Source organism: Plasmodium malariae (genome assembly GCF_900090045.1).
Source record: "Plasmodium malariae genome assembly, chromosome: 10".
Lineage (NCBI taxonomy): Eukaryota > Apicomplexa > Aconoidasida > Haemosporida > Plasmodiidae > Plasmodium > Plasmodium malariae.
Genome location: NC_041784.1, coordinates 1,878,921 through 1,903,827, shown reverse-complemented (window position 1 = coordinate 1,903,827; position 24,907 = coordinate 1,878,921). Strand labels below are relative to the sequence as shown.

The 24,907-nt window shown below is 19.1% G+C and overlaps 1 protein-coding gene and 4 pseudogenes across 1 annotated transcript, besides 4 other annotated features; 2 read left to right on the top strand and 3 right to left on the bottom strand.

Annotated features, from left to right (window-relative positions):
* Nucleotides 1-5,168: 5,168 nt before the first annotated feature.
* On the top strand, nucleotides 5,169-5,912 carry PmUG01_10050200 (annotated as a pseudogene).
* Nucleotides 5,169-5,912: a sequence feature (STP1 protein, pseudogene).
* Nucleotides 5,913-8,569: 2,657 nt separating this feature from the next.
* Nucleotides 8,570-9,679, top strand: PmUG01_10050100 (annotated as a pseudogene).
* Nucleotides 8,570-9,679: a sequence feature (Plasmodium exported protein, unknown function, pseudogene).
* A 4,472-nt stretch (nucleotides 9,680-14,151) lies between these two features.
* On the bottom strand, nucleotides 14,152-14,783 carry PmUG01_10050000 (annotated as a pseudogene).
* Nucleotides 14,152-14,783: a sequence feature (Plasmodium exported protein, unknown function, pseudogene).
* Nucleotides 14,784-18,899: 4,116 nt separating this feature from the next.
* On the bottom strand, nucleotides 18,900-19,695 carry PmUG01_10049900 (Plasmodium exported protein, unknown function; the record flags this gene model as incomplete). The annotated part of the gene is made up of 2 exons (XM_029005708.1): nucleotides 18,900-19,460; nucleotides 19,609-19,695. The coding sequence occupies 2 exons, from the start codon at nucleotides 19,693-19,695 to the stop codon at nucleotides 18,900-18,902; spliced, it is 648 nt and encodes a 215-aa protein (XP_028862270.1).
* A 3,855-nt stretch (nucleotides 19,696-23,550) lies between these two features.
* PmUG01_10049800 lies at nucleotides 23,551-24,198 on the bottom strand (annotated as a pseudogene).
* Nucleotides 23,551-24,198: a sequence feature (Plasmodium exported protein, unknown function, pseudogene).
* Nucleotides 24,199-24,907: the final 709 nt, after the last annotated feature.

Genomic DNA, 24,907 nt, shown 5'->3' with positions numbered 1-24,907 from the left:
ATCACTATGTAACTCAGAAAAATAAAATTTTCATTAAATTTACTAAGAATTGACAATAATAATAATATATTATATGTTAATATAGAATTAATTCATAAACAACAATTTTTATACGATGATAGCAAACTCCAGATTTGTAATACCATGTGTGAGACTTAAAATATAAAAGATCATTGTTAGAACAACAAAATTGGATATTAAATAAATTAAACATAGAAGGGCGATATATAATCAAATAAGATTAAATGACATTAATTAAAACATAACAGTAACATTACATGTTGTACAATATGATAAATGAATACGTATAATTTATGGTATTACATATCGGATTTCATATAATTCTAACTTCCTCTCTATATAACATGTTCCTATTGTATATATATACATATATATATAAGAATATATTAAAGCAAAAACTTATGCATAATAAAATAAAATATTCTATGATATTTTTCATAAATATAATTCTCTAAAAATGGGTGAACTATTAGAACACATTATTAATAATAAGCTCCAGAATCAAATAATGCGAATTATAATATATATATCTTAACTCCTTATAACATTAACCACAGTTCCTAAACTGTACATTTACACATATTTAACGAAAAAGAATTATATTAATCAGAATAAACTATATCATACAATATGGAATTGCTTTTATATGTATTTCAGTATTCAAGAGTACCACTTTTTCACATATATTCTAATACTGTATTAATATATTTAATGTGAAATATTAACATATTTAACTTAACAATTTTTACATTAAATATTATACTTCAAATAAATAATCTATATATTCATGTGACTATAATGAAAAAGACAATATTTCTTATGAATTTTTATTAATTTTTCGTTACTTATATGGAACAGTGATGCATAAATAACTTGATCTTAAAAAAAGTCTTTTAATATATTTTAACCTGATAAAAGTATATTAATGAACAACAAAAATTAATTCATATATTTACAATAAAAAAATGATAATTATTGTAAAATAAATATTTAAAACCATTTTCTATATAGCTCTTTCCATATACTTTCAGATATTCCACAAAATGGTATTATATATTGTTTTACCATGTTTTGCCTATCATAATATTAATTAGAGATTATTTTCATCACATAAGTGTAACTTATATATTCACATATAATTTAAAAAAATAATATCAGAAAATTCCATGAATTATTTTCATATATTTTTCCGAATGTATTTTTTTTAATCAATATAATTTTAATTAGTAATGATTTAAAAAGTTATCAATCAAAATAAATATTTAAAGCATAAGAGCAAGTAAATTGTGCAAGATAAAATGCAAAAACTTAAAAGAAATCAAGCATGAAAATTTTCAATATCATATTTTAATTAAATATATATAAATAAAATAACTTAAATGTTTTATGGAAACAATTATTCACAAAATTTTTTATCATCATTTTTTTTTTTTTCAATTATACACTCCAATATTTATCACATACGTATAAATTTCCATATAATCACTAAAATTATAAATTACATTCTTGCATTACAACAAAATAACTAGTTTTATTAGATATATATATATATATATATATATATATATATATTATAATATTTCTTTTGTCAGATTATGTCTTAAATTATAAAACAACACAATGTCTTCTTTGTATGGTAAAATACTATTTTTCAATATTTTTAAGTTCACGAATTGATAAAATGACCTAAAAAACACAAAAATGAAGTTAAAATGACAACACTTCAATATTTTGATTTGAATATTTTGAAGGAATACTAAAAAAAAATAATTATTGGCCTTTAACTTTACTTGTATTATTTAATGTAATATATATATATATATATTTTTTTTTTTCTAAATATATGAAATTATCTTATTTTTTTTTAACATAAATTCATAATATATTAAACTTTCATTTTTATAACCACATATAGTACATTTAATTTGTTGTTAATATAATCTAATAATTTTTCACTTATTTGAATAATTTCCTAAAATTTTTTATATAATAATTTATATTATAAACATAAACATAATTAATTAAAATTTTATTCCTTACAATATTATTTATATTTAATAGTAAAAATAGGAAAAGACAGATAATACACATGTATAAGCAACAAAAAAAATATTTTTTTTAATTTGGTCATTGAAATAATATATACAGCAAATATTTAATTTTTTATTGAGATATTTAATATTGATTATTTGTTATATGGCCGCTTTAGTAGTATATGGGCATTACGATTATAGCATAAACTTAGATTAATTCATATATTATTAATTATCATATATACATGTACTCTGTTAAATTATGAAAAGTATTAAAAAACTAAATATATTACAATAATAGTTTATATAAAGAATAAATTATAAATGTAACGCAATTAATAAAAATGCACTACCAATATTAACACTTATGGTATTTATAAATAATCAATTTTTGTAATGTACACAAAAGGCAAAATAAATAATGTAAGTTCACACGCGTGACAATTTTTATGTGTATGTATAAATAATTATAACAAAGTGTAACACATAAATAAAAATGATAATTTTACAAATGAGTTCTCATATTATCTATTAATCTTACTTATATATAATTTTCCATTGTTCGTTGCTTTTCTTTCTGTTTATAAATTATATATTAATTTTAGACAAATTTATATATTTTACTATAACATCAATATAACATTAAGATATATCTCTATATCTAATATATTTGTTTAAAGTGTAAATAATTATCAAGTTCATAAAAAAATAATAATGCATTCAATTATTTTACAACTTTTTACTTAAGATCTCATGTAGTTCCAATTATATAGTTTTATTTAATATATAAAAATTTAAATATAATACCACTAAGTTGTAAATTATAATTTTTCGTTCAGATGGTGTATGCGTACTTGTATGTAGTAATACAATCCCATAATAAAAAAGGATAAATTTGTCTTCTAATATGTAAACATATATGCATATGTTATGTCTCACCGCAATTTAGTTATACAAAGAGGAAAAACAGCCATAGCATAAATTAATGGTTTGATAGTTTCTCTTAATTTTTTATTCATTAGGGAGCTAAACCTCAAAGTCAAACATTAAAACGATTAACTATTATGAGGAATTTACGAAAATTACACAAAATATTATAAGTAGGTTATAAATATTGAGGAATACATAAAATGAAAATGATTTCGTAAAAAAGTGCATAGACTTGGGTTTATATCTCATTATTAAAAAAAAATTTTATGAGACAAAATATGGTTTAAGTGAATGGTAAGTATATTATGCAACTTTAAAAGTGCACTTTAATAATCCTTTTCAAAAGTAAGGAGATTTTCCTATAATTTTAACAGATTAACTTATACACCTTTTTGAAGTAAAACATAATATTAACCTATTTTGTGTAAAGAAAAAAGAATATCATGAATATATATATAATATTACTAGATATTAAGACACAGGAGTGGTAAAAACCTCTAGAACAATGTAGTAAAAGTGAATTTTGCAAATATCACAGTATAACTTTAGCATAGTGGATTGAACATAATAAGAATTATTCCCATTAACATAGAAATTTTATAACTGATTACAGTAAAAAAATTCCTGCTAATAAAAATACATTTCCAAAGGGTTTCAATGTGTTAACAAATCTTTATTTTAAAAATGTAACTAATCCTTACTGAATCTATTATATTGTAAACTTTCTTCAAAATCAAAATCTGTCTTCCCAAGAATATATAGGAACACATAATGTAAAAAAAAAAAAACAAAAGTGATAACGACTTAGGTAATTCTGAGATCGAAGGAATATAAAGATATAAATCCAAAAGGTATAAACCTGTATCAAAATACCCAAAATATTGAAATCAAGCCTCTTTACCTAATTCAAGTAAATCCTATGAGAAAATAAAAATCTCGAAAGTTATGTATTCAGAAAATACAACAAGAAGAACTAAAAATAAACATAAATTCCAACCTTTAAGTCTCAATAATGGCTCATCTGTAAAAGATACATCTCAAGAAACGGAGATCCAGGTAATGTCTAAAATTAATACTACTCGTATTTTTATACCTAATAAAATTCTCGTTAACAAATATCGCACATCCTGAACCTACTTAATTTATATTACGAATACAATAACTGTTAATCAAGATCCAATTTCTGAAGATATCCCATGTTCTTTTGTATCTGAATCATCCAATTTTCCTTCAAATACCCAACCTACACAACAAAATGCAGTTCTTAAATCTCTAATTGATAGCGAAGATACAGAACTTACAGTTATTGAGTTTACCACACCTTTTCAACACTATCAAGATTCTACTAGTGAACATTCTCCATAAAATAAAAAAATTACACATATTCTTTCTTATTCCATATCTGCTGATTCTGAAATTCCAGATATTAATCAAGTCTTTGTTCAAACAGATTCATCATTTTCATCTATTTCTTGAAAATTAAGAGAATATTCATTACCCCTCCAAATTATGGCAACTTTTTGAAGAGCACCCTATAATTAAGGATTTTGAGTCCTCTAATGGTGAATATCCCCCTATAACACAAAATTGTGCTGATATTTATACTTTCTCTGCTGAGCCATATAACATTTGTTCTACTTATAATTATCATTTGTAATAACTACATTAAATATTATATCTATTACAAATGCAATTACAAATGATAATGTATCATTTTTATTTCCAGGAAAAGCCAACTGTTTTATCACCCGATATTGCACATAAAAGAAATCTATCAACAATACACATATCAACTATTTTGATAATCTTCGTAATTATGAGTGTATCTATCCTTTTCTATTAAGGTAAAATAAAAGTTAAATATTAAAAATATAATTCTTTTTTTGTTTATTATATTAATTTCTTTTATAATATTATTTCTTCATATATTTTAGTATATTTTCATGGGATCATTATTCAGTAATAAAAAAAAGATTAAAAAATAATTACAATATCGAAAAATACTAGCAATACCGTCAAATTTAGAAAGGATGAAAAAATATTCGACAAATGATTATTTAGAACGTCCACAGTATAATATTCCTAAGGATACTGAGATATAAGATAATGAAGAAACCATAAAAAAAAAAAAAAAATCTCGTCAACATAACAAAGTAAACGATATAATCGTTCCAAAAAAAAAAAAAAAAAAAGGAAAGAACGAAGGCTATTATAGAAATACATATGCAAGTATTGTAACGATGCATAAAAGAAGAATGGAAACACAACAAAGGACAATTTTTAGAAATATGCCTAGACGATTTCACAAAAAAATATAAAACAGATACAAATTAAATGATAAAATAATAAAAGTAACAATAACACGGAGAAAAAACAATTCTGTGAAATAAATGGATAGAAAGGTGCAAACATCTTTATAAAAAACTGAAAAAAGTATAATGGCTTAATAATTTGAAAAATGAATGGATAAAGGAATAACAAGCTTACCTAGAAAAATAGAAAGAATTGGAAAAAAAACCTTCAAATGAAAATAATGGAATTGACAACTTAGAAAGAAAAAAAAATATATGGAGAGAATGGATATCAAAAAAGGGCATTTTCATGGAACAGTATATTAAACAGCAGCAGTTTAATATATTCTTATAAGAAATATAAAAGACAGAAAATGAATATGAAACTGAAGAAACTAACGATAATATATCACTAATAAATATAGAAAAACTGAAACACCAACAAAGTTGTGAAGAATTATATAAATATAACAAAAAAATATTATTAGCAATATTGTGTATATTAGTACTAATGACGGTATTAGAAAAATATAAAACAGAGGAGAATATAAAAAATAGGGAATTAAATTTGGATAATTGAAAGAATGAACAGAAGATCAACATTCAAAGGAAAAATCATAGATATCAGAAAACATAGTTGAAACAAACGGCAAAGCTTTTGAAAGTACTGTAAATATCGAAATTCATAATTATAAAGAGGGAGATAGTTTTACATAGGATACAGAAGATTTGATAAGAAAAGATATATATATAGTGATTACATAGAAAGTTATAACAAAAATGACAAATCAGGTGAAATAAAAGAAAAATACACTCAAGAAATTGATAAGAATATATCCGAAATATATTCAGATCATATTTAAGAGAAATCATATGTCAATGAAACAAAATTCATAAATTCTGTAAGAGAATAATGAAACAAAGAAAAAGAAAAATATAAAATTATGAGTAATATAAAATAGTAAAATCACTCAGAATTATGAAGATTGTAATAAATATACTTAAAACATATTCCAATTATATAGATTTTTTTTTTTATTTTTATCAGAATACATGTAGTGGAGATATATTAATATTTAATTTAATAAATATAGTCAAATAATTATTTATATAAAATAAATAATATATTTTTATATATTAAATATTAGCATAACAATTCATGAAAATGTATGCAATGTTTTTTTTTTTTTTATTTCTTAATAACTAATTTTTTGTATGAAATTATAAGAAGTGTTCCATTTATGAATTATTTATTTAAAATGTATATTATTTATATATATATAATATTATATTAATACATAATATAAAGTGTAGAACTATATTCCCATCATAGTTATGCTAATTGTTCAGAATGGTGAGAAACATAAAAATGCATTTAATTTAATTATACAAATATATTATTCCTTAATAATTTTCCATCTTAAGTAATTATTTTGTTTAAAATACTTTTTTTTAATTCAATATTAAAATTTTATTTATATATAGAAATATAATATTACGTTATAATTAAGAATAGTTTACTTTCGTACGTTTAATAATAACATTTTTACCTCAACATGGAAAATAAAAAATTACTACACTTTCTAAAATTTTCTTCTTCTTTTATATTAACATATAAAGTTATATCTTATGTTGAATAATGCTTTTTTATTCGTATAATGAAATACAAGGATTAATGAATTTTTTTATTAGCCTAATGTATAATTCAACACGTATTATAATCATTCTTTAATTAATAAGTAAATTATGGAAATAATGTACATTTAATAAGTGCGTACTACATCTGTATAACACACTTTATAATAGTATATTACATCCGTTATTTTAGAAACTTTGGCCTTCATAAAAATTAAAAAAAAAATATATATATACATATATATATAATGTTTTAATTATTCTTAAAAATATATAACAGAATAATAGATATTGATTCTTATATAACACTTTATAATTATTCTATAATATAATATTAAAGTTTCTAAAAAATTTAAGAACTGAGAAGTAAAATATAGGTGTATCGAAATTTCTCTTTTTTATTTTTATTTTTCGTATAAATTAATTTTAAAGCTATAAAACATACTAACTCTTTTTATATTTTTGTTATATTTTATATTTTCTTTGTGCTTAGTGCAATTTAATTGTTAAGTAAAAAATGAAAAATATTCTTAAATTGCTTTTTATAATTGGATATTTTTATTATGAAAAAAAATTAGTTAATAAAAATAATTATCTCTCAAATGTATTATTAGTTGTATAAATAACAGAATCGTATATCATATAAACAAGGAAAGAATCGAGCAAAATACAATTTTTCGTTCATTTGTGCTTTAAATTTGTTTTATATGTGTGATCAATTATTATTATTTTTTTTTTTTTTAAATATATATTATTTAAATTTCAAAACAATTTTTAAAAAAATTCTTTTTTATTCAAATTTTTATTAATATAATTTCTTATATTTATTATTAAAATTTATAAATAAATATTAAAGGCTCTTAATAACACAACAAATTAATAAAATTACATTTTTTATTTTGTGTAAAAAAATCAAACTTTAATTTATCTTATATAATATAAACTCAAATAAAATATACTTTATTATTGATAGTATATTAAGCATTTTTTCTCAAAATAAATAAAAATTGTTAATCTTTTATATGCTGAATGTACATTAAAATTCTATAAAATCATTACTATTAAATAATTTTTTTTTCTATTTTAATTATTATGCTTGTTGCAAAAATGTTTAAAAAAAAATTTTCACTTGTAAAACATTCGTTAACACCTAAATATTTTTCATTAAATTATTCGAACAGATAATTTTTAAATGTCACATTTTAGAGTTGAATTTACATATAGAACCATAGCATGCAATTTTATTACACATTTTAACAAAATTAGCAAAACATTGTGTTGTTAACACAAAAAATTATATAAATATTTTGAAATAATTTATTTACAGCATGTGTTGTGGCAGTTATTATTATATAATTATTATTAGTTTAATTTTGATTTTTAAGACACTTTTTTAAATATATTATTATAATTTATATTTTTAAGTGGAAGATTTACTAAAATACCCTCGTTTAATCAATATATTCACGTATATTTAGAATATATGTTGTAACTATCATTAACGAGAGAAAATTAAAGAGTTTTACATAATAAAAAGAAAAAAAAAACATAAAGAAAATTTTATAACATTTATATTTTTAATTATTATCAAAAAACTTGTATAAATAAAAATTCTATTCTCAGAAAAATTTTAGCATCTATATAAATAAATTATATACAATGGTATAATCCAATAAACTTATCCTCTCTTACTTATAAATATTTGTATTCCAGAAATCACATGAAGTAAGATAATTATTCAGTTCAGACATTTTTATAACTTTTTTGTAATATTATATTTTCATTTTAAAACTAATATTATATTTATGTTGAAAAATTGATAATTTTTTATAAATTAAATATATAACATAATTTTTAGATAAATACCTCTGGATATTTGTGCAATAAAAAAGTCAACACAAATAATTCATTACACATAAGAGTAAGCAAATCATTATATACAGAAACAGATGTAAATCATGAACAATTAATGACAGCATTAAGAGAAAATATAAATAAAACAGAAAATAAAACACACAATTTTGTAGGAGATTTTAATTTCTTAAATATAGATGATGGTAAATTAGAATCTATTATAACGTTTGTTCATGATGACAATGATGAAAAATCAACTATTACATTAGAACGTTTAGATTAGTCGGACAATTACTATGATTCAGTAATATCTGATGAAAATAGTGATATAGAAAATGAAAAAGATTATGCTTTTGGAAAGGATTTTAATTTCCTGATGACAGATAATGAACTATAGGATATTACAATGTTAATACATGGTGAAAAAAATAAAAAATCAACTAATTCAACAGATTTTATAGACTAAGTGGAGAATTACTATGATTCAGAATTATTTGATAAAAATCATGATATAGGAACAGAAAATTAAATGAAGGACTTATTCGAATAAAAAAATATTTATCGGAAAAACAAAATAGGTTACCAACAATACTTAAATATTTGAATAAATTAGATGAAATTTTTGAGAGGTAAATAGCAAAACTATTAGATTATATGTGTAAAACTGCAGATGAATATGGAGGTATATTTGAAGTAAATATTAAAAATATTATTTATATTTTTATTCCATTTTCAGTAGTGGCCTTTGGATCGTTATCTATCTTTATGTCAATAAATTCTCTTCCAGGAGTTCCAATATTAGGTGTACTATCCATATTATCATTAATTTATTTTTTTATTAAAGTATCGAAAAATCTTGATATGCGTAAAGATGACCAATCATTAAGTACAAGGAAATATTTTAAATCTCATTAGGAGCATATTAAAGTGTGATTCTTCAAAGTCTATAAATTAAGATATCTCAATATTCATAAAACGTTCTATGTTTAAGTATATATACATAAAAATTCCCAGCCTATATGTAATATATGAATTATATTAAACTTTTATCTAACAAAATTAGTTTAATATTATCATTGTTTTCCATAATATAAATATATCATTTATGTTTTTAGTGCATATTCATATAATTAATTTTTTGTTAGTGCTATAAAAATTGTAAATTTTTAAATTATTCATTTTTTTTTTTTTATATATATGTTGGAAAATCTCCAACATAGCTTTGTTTTAGTTATTTCTGCAAAGTCAGATTTCGACTATTTATTTTAGTAAGTTTTTAATCCATTATTTTTTCATTTATTTTTTTGTTTTATATTTTAATATATATGTATATTTCTAAATATTTAATATTATTATGTTTTATAATTTTCTTCTTTTTATTAATTCATCTAGTGAATTATAAACGTTCTTGTTGTATAATAATGAAAACCACTTTTTATTGAAAAAAATAGTATCACGAACATTTTATTATTTAAATCAAATATAAAATTAATTTAATAATATTTTTTATTCTAGAAATCTATTGTTTATAAAGAAATATTTATTTTTTCAGATCATATATTTTGGGTGAATAAAAAAATAATATATTATAGAATTACATCTGTTATATTAGAAACAAAAACGCTATATGACATTCATGGATTAAGCATTTTAACTTTATCCCATTTATTATTATTATTTTCTTTTTATCTTTCATATTAAGATATGTAAATAGTAATTTTATATTTTACATATGTTGTTAAATCCTTATGTTGAAGTTACTACTTTTCTTTATGTTCAACAAAATATATAATACTAATGTAGAATAAATTAATTAAAAAACACATTTTTTTTATGTGTAAATATTTATTTTTTGTCTTATAAATAATAATTCATTTTTTTAAATAAGACAAATGTGATCAGGGAGATATATTTATATTATAATTCATTAAAAATGTCACATATATATATGCAACAATCTTCACTTTACAAATTACTATTTTCAGATTCATATAATATATAAAAGTTTCTAGAACTTATTCACGATAAATATATACATCATCACTTTCACTGTTTGTATAAGAAAATATATATCATATCAAAGTTTTTTTTCATTGTCTAAAACATTACCCGCATTAACCTTTACATAAAAACTATTAAAAGGGTAATAATCCAAATTTTCTTTCTAAATGTAAAAAAGAAAAATTAAAATAAGATAATAAATAAAACCAATTACAATACTTCCTAGGAAATAATTAATATAATATATTATAATAATAAATAAGGATTGTTCTTTAAATATTTTGATTTACACAAAATATAATAAAATCCGCAATTTTAAACAATAGTTTGACTAAAAGAAATTTATATATTACAAATGATAATTAATGAGATATTATTATATATAATAAAACTAAATAATCATTATAACATTAAAGTAATTTTACAAAAAAATCATCTATAATAATTCGTGTTAAATAATTTGTTTTATAAATAAAAAAAAAATATTTTATTAATTTATTATGTATTATATTAAAAAATGAATACACTTTACACATATATATATATATGAAACAAAATAAGATAGTACCTTTTCATTTTAAGATTTATAAAATGCTCACTTGCAACTTGAATAATATTTTGATAATAATATAAATGTTATATATTTCTTTTATTATTATAATAATTTTTTTTTTTGCAAATTATATTTGTTTAAATAAAAATTTAATAATTTATTTGTTTCCCCATTATTTATTTATTATATTTATGATGTATTTAATAAATTAACTTTTTTATTTTTTTAAGTATTCTTTTTATTCTTGAAAGTAAAAAATATTATATTATTATAATTTAAAAAACGTGTTAAATTAATATATAATTTTTATATATCATTATAAAGCATTGCAATAAATACAAAATAAGTGCACTACGTATATTAATTATCCTTTTCGATTTCTTACTATTATAAAAAAAGAATTTATATATTAGGGGAAATATATAATTGATGTATAATAATTGAATTCATAAACATTATTTTACTTAATTTATTATTAAGTTACTTAAAAATATATATTAATTCACTTGATTAATATATGAACCCTATTTCCAACAAAGACCCACAAGATACATAAAGAAAAATGACTTTATATGACTTTCTGTTATGCAATTTTTGTCCTACGTGAGCTCAATATTATTAGTTAATTACACGATAAAATAATTTGGAGCGTTTTTTAATTTCCTCTTTTTAATAACATAAATTCATTTAGCCAGACATAAGTTACTAAATTATATAAAATGGTATTGTAAATGTGAAAGTACTTAATTACCAAATGTATATATAACGCACACTAAATTTCAGAAATTGTTCAAAAATATGTTTAATATTCTACTACAAAAATAAGAAGTATAGATGATATCAAAAATATATATATATATATATGTGCATATATATATTCTATATTATAAATTTCATTATATAAATGGATATAGGATATGAAATAAAACTTGCAGAAAGCAAAAAGTTACAAGAAATTTTCTGATATAATATACATTGGGTCTCATATAAAATTAATGTATATAATAAGATCTAACATATCTATTATTCCTTATTATAAATGTACTATTTAAAATATAATTTTTATTTTATAAAGAATGTTCTTTAGTAATATTTTTCAAAAAAAAGAATATATATTATATACATAAATTTAAATATTTTAAAGAGTATTTTAATATTAAATAAAAAAAAAAAGTAATTCATATATATTTTATTTAAATTTTTATTATAATTATTATAAATTTTCTATTACACAGTTCTTCATTTGTTAATATAACTTTTTACAGAACATAACCCCCCATATAAATGATTAATAAAAATATATACATCTTAATGATCAAGAAAACAAATTATATACGTACACAACTAAAATCCCTAAAACAAATTCTAAGCATAACATTCGCTCCTATTTAAATCTATATAGAATCTAATTTGATATTTTCATTATAATAATATAAAGATTTCGTGTATATTATATGTGTAAATGTTATATTTATTATTTTTTTTTTACCTAAATATTTGTTGGATGTACAATTATACATTTCTTCTAGAATATTATTACATAACATATTAATAGGAAAAAATTGAAATATATCTGATTAAAGAAATATTGACATCATTTTATATTTATCACTTTTTATATATTAAAAAAAAAAAGAATTATTAGTATCAAAATATTTGTAGTCCTTAACATTTATTTTGCATATTTTAAAATACATATAAACCATATTAATTCTATTTTGTACTACATACATATAGAAACTTATAAAATCACAGAAACAAAAAAACAATTACTCACGGTAATTTACCCCCATAAATCAAATATATTATTTATTTTTTATACTATTATTGGTAATTGAACGCTTACATATACATAATTCATTTTTCGAATATTATTGTTATTACAAAACAAAATAAAGTATATTTGTATAAAAACATTTAATAACCTATTATTCTTAGTACGTTTGTTCTATCACTGGTTCTAATAAAAAAACTAAAAATATAAGTTTAGTATATATTTTTAACATACTTCATAACATATATTTAAGTAATTCCTATAACACTGAAATAATAGCATTTGTTAAATGAGTATTAAATATAGTTAATCCTCATTTAGATATAAGAAACTATAATTCTCTTAATTAACAACAAATGGTAAAAAATTTCTTCTTAAAAAGAAAATGTTTTTATTATATAATTAAAATTTCATATTTTAAAAACTCAAAATATTAACGCTATATTAGTAATGTATCTATAGCAAATAAATACTATATTACATTTATTACAAAACCACTATAAAAAATATTAATTAACTTTTCTTCATACAAAAACAAAAAAAAAAATCATTATTATGGTTTTATTATATACAAAAAAAGAGACATTTTTAATTATTATAAAACATATATATTAATTTAGTTAGGTCACGATATAAATATTTTGACGTAAAAAAATGTAAATGGAAAGCAAACAAAATAAATACACTTTATAAGATGACATTATGAATTTTCCTATTAATTTACGAAAAGTACTAATTTTGCTACTTTATATCAATTTTATTAAACATAAATATGTTATATTCACAAGTTTATTTAAATGTAGCACATATATATATATTACTCTAAATCATTAAATTATGTACAAACGACTATATAAAATACTAATTTAAAAAATAAAACAATAAAGTTCACTAGAGATGAAGAATACATATTTTTATATTTTATATTAAAATAGTCACGTATATATAGTTTATATTATTAAAATTAAGTATATATATAATCATTTCTTAGGTATGTAATATTATTGAGGTACTAAATATCCTTTTTTTCCATATTAAAAGTTCTCCTTAACAAAAAAATTAACTCACTATGACACATTTTAGTATTATTTTCTTTATTATTTTATATTTTACAATTTTCATTAAAGTATAAACAACACCTAATATAATTAATACTCCTTTAAATAATAAATATCCTATATAAACTATAATAAGAATCATTTATGCTGTAATACCATTCTACATTCTCAAAAAATGCGGCACTTAATATTAAAAGCCCTAATCTTGCCAATAAAACAAAAATAGGGAGAATGCCCACTAGCGCTATCTTTCCATATACCAATCTTCTCGTTGTAAATTCATTAATTTTGGTATTATTCTTAATTTTATCTAAAGAGTCTAATATGTTGAATATTTTTTTTCAAAAAAATATATATTCTATTGAGTAAAGATGATTTCTGTTTCTTAGACATTTTATCCCTTTCCTAACTATTTAATGAACGTTAATTTATTTCATAACTTTCTGAAGCAGTACCTGTTCCATTTATAAATATATCTTTCACTTTATCGAGTAAGTTAGTATTCTTCCCATTACCTAGTATAAATTCAGTTGAATTTACGTCCACTGATTTGTCTTCTGATTTTCAATTAGTTGTTAAATATACATGGTCATCTATCATATACTTCTTATCCAATAATTTACCATAATTATTCTTAAAAATAAAATAAACAACAAAAAAAATATGAAATAACATTATAATACCACATTATTGTTATAACACATTGTCCTTATTTAAAAGGTATATATAATGATTTAAATAAAAATTATGGAGATAAAATTTTCTTACATTGTATTCATTAATACTAATATATATTGACTAATAAATATATTAACTATATTTTAAATATCACCAATTTTAAAAGATACGGTTTATATTATTAATTATAATCTATATATTTTATTATAAATATTCTAAATTGAATTTATATAGTTATAACTTATATTAAATTTTACATAACCAAAATAACATTATAATTTTATATAATTTCTATATTGAGTTATAAATAAAAAAAAAAAGAGACAAAAAAACATTATGAAAATAATACAAATAAAACTAAGTGATATATGGATAAAGTATTTGAATTAATTATTTAATAGTTGAGATATTCAAAATTTTTCTTTATTAATCGTTTAAAAAAAAAAAATAAATAAAATAATAAGAACAAGATTAGATATAATAAAATCAAATTAAAAATTATATAATATGTGTTAAGAATTTTCCATTCACATGTAAAATCATATGCCATGTAAAAAATGTATAGTAATATATATTCAGAAGCTAACTATGAAATTTTATGTTGTATTAAAGTAATAATTCTAATTTTATACATACCCATTTAAGAGTTTCGTATTAAAGATAAATAATACTATTATAATGAAAAAATATATGAATTCATGAAAAATATGCATTATTATATATTATATACATTTGTATTAATCTGAAAAAAATACCATAGGTATAAACTATTATAATTTAATAAAATAAAATTTATAGCTACTATAAAATCTGTGAATTTACGTTAATTTGTAAATGTACTATAATGATGAGCGTTACATGTTTGTAAAATGACTTTATTATGTTATAACTTGTATCTGAATACAAATAAAATTTATTGTTAATTAAAAGTTCAAAATTTCACAATTTCCATATTTTCTGTTTCATATATATATACACAATATAGAAATATATTAATATATCTAAAAATATAAAAGTAAAACAATAAAGATAAAAATACATTTAGCATAAAAACATTTTATGCAATTCCAAAATTTCAAATAAATACTTATAGCCATATAATATTACAAATAAAGTAACAAAGGGAATATAAATTTAATATATATAAAAGGATGATAAAAAAAAAATTGAGAACATGAAAGTTTTACTAATTTTACTAACAGTAAAATTTAGAAAAATATATAATACACTATTTTACATATATTAATACAATTAATAACATCCTTTTAAGAGCAAACATAAACAGTTAATTTTCTATATAATATAGAAATTTCCTACAAGCAGAAAATTATTATATATGCTATTATTATTGTTACTCTTCGTAAGTTGCAACTAAGAAAATAATAATTATTAAATTATTATATACAAAAAAATATTATCACTGGCATAAATTAAAGAAAGGAAATATTTATAATAGTTAAAAAAAAATTCTGAATTACAAAATTAAGTTCCAAAAATTAACATTATTTTATTTTAATTACATTGCATTAAATATACGTATATATAATATAACATTCATGATATCTATGTAACATCTGTTATGCACATATATCACTTTACCTATAAATATTTTAACGAATTAACCAAATGTTTTTACACAAAAAAAAAAGGCTTATTATAGAAACATCCCTAAAAAAAACAGTATATAAATAGTATATAGAATTAAATTACAAAACATGTATAAGTTCCATTTCCTACTATATAATTAATAAGATAAACATGCATACATTCTCAAGAATTATTCTTACTATTCATTTCTCTTAATTTTTTGTTCATTTTTGTTTTTAACGAAAACATATATTTATTTATTTACATAAAATTGTAAAGAATATAAATAAATAACCTTTCTTGTTATCAGTTTATTTTATCGTAAATGTTTAAATAATCTTTATTTTTTATATAAATACATGAATAAATATGTAATTGTAATAAAAAAAAGAATATAGAGATCTATCTATATTTTTGTTTATTTTTAATGCATTATAATACTCAATGTTATTAATCTTGTATCTATAATTTCTCAAAAAAATTAAAATTATATTAATAAATATTGATATTTTTCTACTAATATGCTGAACTTAAAGTAAAACCATTTTATAAGGACATGTAATTAATTTACAGAAAAGAATATAATTTCGTAAAATGTTATAACTCATTGTATAAATAAAGAAAAAAAAATTATAAAGCATTAAAGTTTTTATTAACAAGGTGAATTTTATTTTATTGATATTTCCAAATATGAATATTAATATATGTATCTTCAACTATATTTTCGCAAAAAATTTAAATACTTACAATGTTTCATGTGATAAAGCATACATTTTCAGATATACGTAACTTGTGATTAATTAATCAAATATTAATATTAATTTGGGGCGTTTAACATGATTCTACTAAAAGAACTATTTAAAATGTTACAATTTAATCATGCGAAAATCTAATAAATTTCAAAAAAAAAAAACATATTTTATTCTTATATAATTAATCCTTTCATACAAGATAGATCATAATATTTTATTTAAAATATATAACATATAGCAAAAATATTAGTATAATAGCACTTTTATGAACTAACCTATATGTATAACATGGATTTTCTTTTACTTTTCTTCATTTTACTAAAAGGAAGGTTAAGGATTCGATAAAATTCATATCATTTATATAAACTCGTTATATTTTCTTCATACATTTAATATAGTACGACTTCCTCGGTTAAAGCATGTGTAAATTAAAAAATATAATAGAAATACATAAATAGAAGCCATAAAAATGATGTATTTATCCCTAAAATTATTTACGTTCTATTTAATTCTTAATTGAATTCAATTAAAAATGTATTTTTAATATCTATAAAGTTGTAATTGTTTAAGAAATAACAAAATCAGCAGTTGTTGTGTGATAAATGCTCTTATCAGATTAACATTGTTTTAAAAATGCATTTGATTATATCTATCAAAATCAAACAAGCATAATATACTTTTATTATAATTTCATTTTTATTACAAAATTTTAAATATTCTGTATAAAAAAAAATTAAATACAACAATTATGAAAATGCAAAAATAAAATAATAAATGGAATTTAAATTATTTATTCAATAATAAAGCTTTATGATTTATAAATTTGAAAATGTGTTATCAATAGTTTATTCATAAAATCAAAATAACATCAGTGAGGATAAATAACATAGGTTAAAATACGTAAAAAATATAAAAATATATTTATAATGATTTTGTTTAAAATAAATTTAAAAATATATATTTCTCATAAGTTTTTTTTTTCAAGAATTATAAATTACCCATTTATTTAAAAAATTCACATTCATAAACAGAAAAAAAGTATAGCTTTTGTTTAAATAAATGAAGAACAGAATGATATATTTAAATTAAAAACAATATATAATAAATCGTTTTAAAATTATATTCAATTAATTACATTCAGCCATAAAAAACATAAAAAAGAGTATAATAGTTAAACATATAATATACCTCACCAGAATAGTGAATTTGTATTAATTTTAATTTTATATATTAAATTAAATGTGCACATAATTATTATAATACAAGATTAGGTAAAACTTTTATATGTATAATTTTTATATATATAACACATAACTTATTGCAAATAAATACCAATGTCAATTTAATAGTTTTTGAAACATAAAAGATATATCCGCTATGAAAGATTACTAATTTATAGAAAAAGTACACATAATAAAAACTAGACAATTATAGACACATGCTAACTGTTATAATTATTTAATAAATAGTTCCTTCTTTTGTAGGTATTAATATATATAAATATATTATCTATGATATATATTAATATTTATATGTATAAATTGAAGAATTCTTTTGAGAACATAACATCACTAGGCATAAATTAGATCATTAATAGTAACATGAAAAGCCCCTTTTCCGAAAAAAATGTATTTATTATAACTATAGTTAAACTTTATTTCCCCATAAGCAAAATTCATATTTCAAGAATTTTTCCAGTTCTAAGAAACCAATTAAAAACATATTAAAATAACTAACGATAATACAAATACACATGTACCATCAAAAGTACCAATAAATAAATAAACAAAAGTCCACCAATTTGCATACTACTTATACTGTCATAATAATAAATAGCTAGAATTGATAATATAATTGCAGTTAAAAAAACTACACCTGGTAAAATAAATGCTAAAGCAGTACTAATACAAGATGAAAAATTTAAACGTTTTTTCAGAGCTGAATCTGAGAATTTCATGCATTTATCTATAAGATTATGTTCAATATGTAGTATCTTTTCAAAAAGATTACCTATCACATAAAAGGTTTTACACATAAAGGATTCACATTTCATAACTAAATTTTTGGCTACTGTTCTCGATCTATCTTTATCCTTATGTTCTACTTTTCCATCGTTTCCTGATTCAACATTATCACCTTCATTTTCTATATTGCGATGTTGATTTCTAATTAACATACCCTTTAATCTTACATTGTTTTCTTCCTTCTCAATTTCTGATAATAATATATTAGTTCTTGAATATAATTCTCTATTTGCTCTGAACTTATTATCTAAATATTCATCAAAGATACACTACAAAGAAAATAAATTAACTTAATTATTTATAATGTGATATGCATATTTACTCATTAAGAATTTTTTTTTATTAATATATTTATATATAAATAATATGAATTTTCAAAGAATATAAAGAGAATTTTCTGGGATGTTATCACTATACCATATAACTTAAAGCGCAATTTGTCCAAATAAAATTGATAAATATAAAAGTCATTAATAAAATAAAATACATTATTTTTCCATTCATTTTAGAATTTCATAAAGTTATAATATATTTAACTAAATAAAAAATTCACTCGAAATTCAAAATGTACTGATAAAAGGGCACTGTGGTACTGCTAAGGGTTTTATTCATTTTTTCTAAGAAAAAACATTAAATTGAATAGATAAAATACATACATTATGTATGAAAAAAAACTCAAATTTTAACCATATTTTATTAAATATTTCTCATAAAGATTAACTCATAAAAAAAGCAGTACTCATTAAAATAATTATACATATAATTTATTTTGTTAAATAAATTCTAAAAAAAGTATAAGTATTTTATTTATAAAACATAACAATTAAAAATTTTTGTTTTTAATATGTTTCGAAAAGAAAATAAAATATTCTTATTTAATTAGCGTTTAAATTTTTTATTTTAAATATACAATAAAAAAAAAGTATATGTGCTACTGATAGGTACTTTAACACATTTTAACAATATAGCTAATAATATTTTGTTATTTTCCTTAACAATAAAAATTGTTTTCTGTACATATTACATTTTTTCATAATTATATTATAATTGAAAAATTTAAACAAATATAACGAATATAATAACATTTTTATGAGTAGAAAAAAAAAAACGTTTATTTTTTTTTTTTTTTTATTGAACAAATTATAATTCAACAAACAAAGTTCACGAAAGATATACGCATCATTTATGCATTACAATTATAAAAGTACTATTCGTGAATTTAATTCGCATTGGAAATTATTATATAATAAAAACCGAAATCTAAATGAATAATTTTATAAATTTTTATCACATTAATATAAATTGAATGTTATAGATATTTTATAATTTAAAAAAAATACATTTTGTTTATTATTACTAATAAAATATTTATTAAAATTAAGAAATTTGTTATTTATATATATATATTTCTTTATTTAAAAAAATATACTTATATACGGAAAAGAACATTAATAATATTAAAAAACAAAATAATAATATAAAAGGAGATAGAGAAAAAACACATATTCTGTAATCATGATTATTTAAAAAAGACTCCAATACAAAATAATTTTAAATAAAATAATTTACAATATAAAATAATATAGTTAAGATATATGAAGAGATATTATATAAAATAATATATAATAAAATTTATGTAAATTCTGGATATATTAATGTTTTTCTGCAAAACTTTATACAAGATAGAGCAGGGTATTCATTTTTTATACATTTATAAATAAAAACTTCCTGCAAACATACATTAAGTTATAAGCACTATACAACTAATTTAAATGAAATAAAGTAAATATATTATGAAATAACATTTTTGAAAAAAAAAATATTTGTATTCCATTATTTGTACTCATTATTGTCTATTGCACTTAGGAAAAATGTATAAATATAAAAATATTATTTATTAAATACATTGTTATAATTATATATTTAATAAATTGATACAAATTGGGGTAATCTCAATTCTCTTCTAAAAAATAATCATATGAAAATATATAAATAAAAATTTTAATTTTTCCATATGACATATAATTCTTATATCCCATTAGCTTTGCAAAAAATAAGATAATTATGTATTTCACAATCTCACTCATTTGCAGTATATACATATATATAGAGATAGAAATAAAAATACTTAGGAGAATGCTAGTTTGTCTAACTTAAAAAATTTTATTGAATACTTCTTACTTTCTCAAATATTACAAAATTACATTTATATAAAGAGTATAATAGCGTACCTTAATAATTAATACTATATCAAATGAAGAATACATAATGATATATATTATGCATCTTATATATATCAATATGTATTCTATTTAATAAACATTTTTTAGATATTCATTGAATTTAATGAATTTATTATTTTTTGTATTATTTGTTTTTTCCTAAATCATATTCTTAATTCTAAGTATAATAATATATCCATATCAACTTAAAATAATTAATTATATATATTTAGTTAAATCAAAGAATAATCCCCAAACATTATTTGTTTATTCCGGAAATATTTAATTTATGTCTTAGTAACTATATATATCATAAAACAATAGTATTATTATAAATGTATATATTCACATATATAATGTATATATGTATATTTATTAATTTATATATATAAACGAGTATATTAATATCAGACCCTTAATATTTTATTGAATTATGGAACTATTATATTACTTATAGTAATAATTTATTCTAAATATGCCTTTTATAATAATAATTTACCTTCCTTCAAATTAATGATTTCATAACAATAATATAGAACATTACTTTTTCTATTTCAACATTTCTTTTTAAAGTAAATTGAAGCGCCTTAAGTATATTTTCAGCGAAGTTTTTATTTTCTAATTGTTTTATTAATATATTTAAAAAAATCTCTATTCAAAAGTTGTTACATTTTTACAACAGTATTATCACCACTAACATTTCTATTGAAGTATGTTCTCTTATATATGAATATTTTAAAAGAATAACTATAATGAATACCACTACTAATTTCATCTACTTGTTCTTTTAAAACTCTATATTTTCCATTTAACTGTAGCACATTATTCATATTTACTTTTTTTTGGAGGGAGGGATTATTCCTTTGTTTTCAAAACATATTTAACTCATACGCATTGCATGCAAGTTGACATATATATAAATTAGTTCATTGTTGACAATAAGGAAAAAAAAGAAAAGATATATTAATTTTCTCATCATATATATATAAAATTCAATATATACACAAAATATAATATAGAACAAACATAAATAAATTAATTAAGTTTATTTAATAAATATCCACTCCTTCTCTTATACTTAAATATTAGTAAAGGGATAAACTGAAGAACAACTTTAAAAAAATAATAAAAGAAAAAGTAACATTCTATATAACACATATATAATCTAAGCATATATGGACCATATATTGTAAATCTTAAGAATATGTAACATATAATAATAATGATAACTCTAATTGATCATGTAAAGCATATTAAAAATATATAAATAAACAAAAAATGATGCTTAAATTTTATCTACTACAATTTAAAATTACATAAATGTTTGTACACCTTTTTGTGACTTATATACTATAATCATTGATATAATAAAGTATTTCATAATAATAGAAAATCAAAAATGAAAAATAGATAAAAAAATAATTATCACATATATAACTTGAAATTAGTCATATCATCTAACTGATTATTATTCAATATTTTCCTATTATAATGTAAATGCATAAATCTTATAAAACAGAATTATGCATTATGCATAATTAAAATTAGTATGACAGTATTCATATAACATATAATTCGTTTGTTATATAATCTTAAACAAAAGAAAAAAAATATAATATAAAAAGAATAAGATATAAATGCATTTTCTCACTTCCTTTGAAAATTAGAAAATAAATACATATTTATTTTTAATTTTAAACAAATAATGCATTTATTTATTGCACCAATAAACAATATCATTAGAGAGTAACAATACAAAAATAAAAATAAAACAATTTTTTGCAGATATAAATATAGATCAATGTAAAATTTCTATAAATTACTTTAATGGTGCTTTTTCATATCAATTTTAACGTACTTACTCATAAGTTTTCATCAGAACCTATTTAAATACAAAAAAATATATATGAAAATATATTATTGTATAAAAATGAAACAAAACTTTAAAATACAAATTGAAAAACATTAAAATAACCAAATTCTTAAAAAACATTAAAGACACATACTTTTACTTTTGCGTATCAAAAATTTGGGTACATGATGCAATATTTGTAAAATCTAAGTAATTATTGGAATTCTCTGTAATATGCACATATCACTAAAGAAATTATAGAACTTAATTTTTGTAAAAGGTTACTTAAATGAAAGAAGAATATTTCATTTTATACATTTTACTTTTCAAAAGTTTTGACATATGAACATTTACAGATTTCTGGAAGATTCAAATAAACGATATTAAAAATATTAGCTTTAATACTGAAAAAAGTACGGAATTATTATATTTGTGTAATTCCTACCTTTTTTGAGCTTCAAAATATTCATAATATTTAATTCATTTGCTCCGCGAAATATTAATGAAACTGAGAAAATTAAGACGAATGTAATGTAAAGTAACATGTATATATTATACACCCTCCTTAAAATTTTAATATCAAGATTCTTAGCATTCCTAACATTTATTTATAAAATATATTTTGTCCAATAACCTTTTTACAAAATTTGATTTACCTCCTCTGTATAAAGAAGATTTACTTTTTCTAGGTTGTTCATGGATTACTGCATAATTTAAAAAATTTTCTCCAGATCGTTTATCTTTTCCTTTAGACCACTACTCATTACAAGGTATACTTCTTTTTTCGTACTATCTGTTATTTGGTATATTTTCTTTTAACCCCATAATATCTGAACCTCTTCTATTTTTGTTCTATGGTAATAATAGATAAGTTCTTGTATATTATCAATCATCAACTTTGTACTCTTCATCCAGTAATTTGTTGAAGACACTCTACACAAAAAAAAATATAAAATAACATTTGTTATTTAAACGAACAACAAATCCTATTATATAAAACAGAATTAATAAAAATAAACCATGAAAAATATAAATAATACATATAAACTTAAATAATATTGTAATACCTTGTTATTGTTAAAATGGTATATCCATGTTAAAAGAACAAATTTAAGAATTTTAATAAAAGAGAGTGCCTTAAAATTTTGTTATATTATATATATTTTCATTATTTTATGTATTCATTGATACATAATTTAAGATAATTATAATATACTTCTACTAATAAGGAATGATATACTTATTTAAAGAAATTTTTTTTTTATTGCTACGCAACTATTTAATAAAATATATATGTATCTATAGTAGATTTTGCAGTATTTACAAAAAAAAAAATTAATTAAAAAATTAATTAAATAATTTTCATATTAATGTTATTTATAAAAAACAAACTTTCATTAAAATAAAAGAATAATAATTAATTCTTAAATAATGATATATATAATTTAATTATTTAACGTGGTACACTAATTAAATAATTTTTGTATTATTCATTTTCAGAAAAAACTAAGAAAAAAATATTTGATATATTATTATATATAAATATTGAGTTTTTATACAATATAGAATGTATAGAATATATATGTAATACATTGCCCTTCGTATAAATACAGTTATTACTATATTTTAAGGATGTTATCTT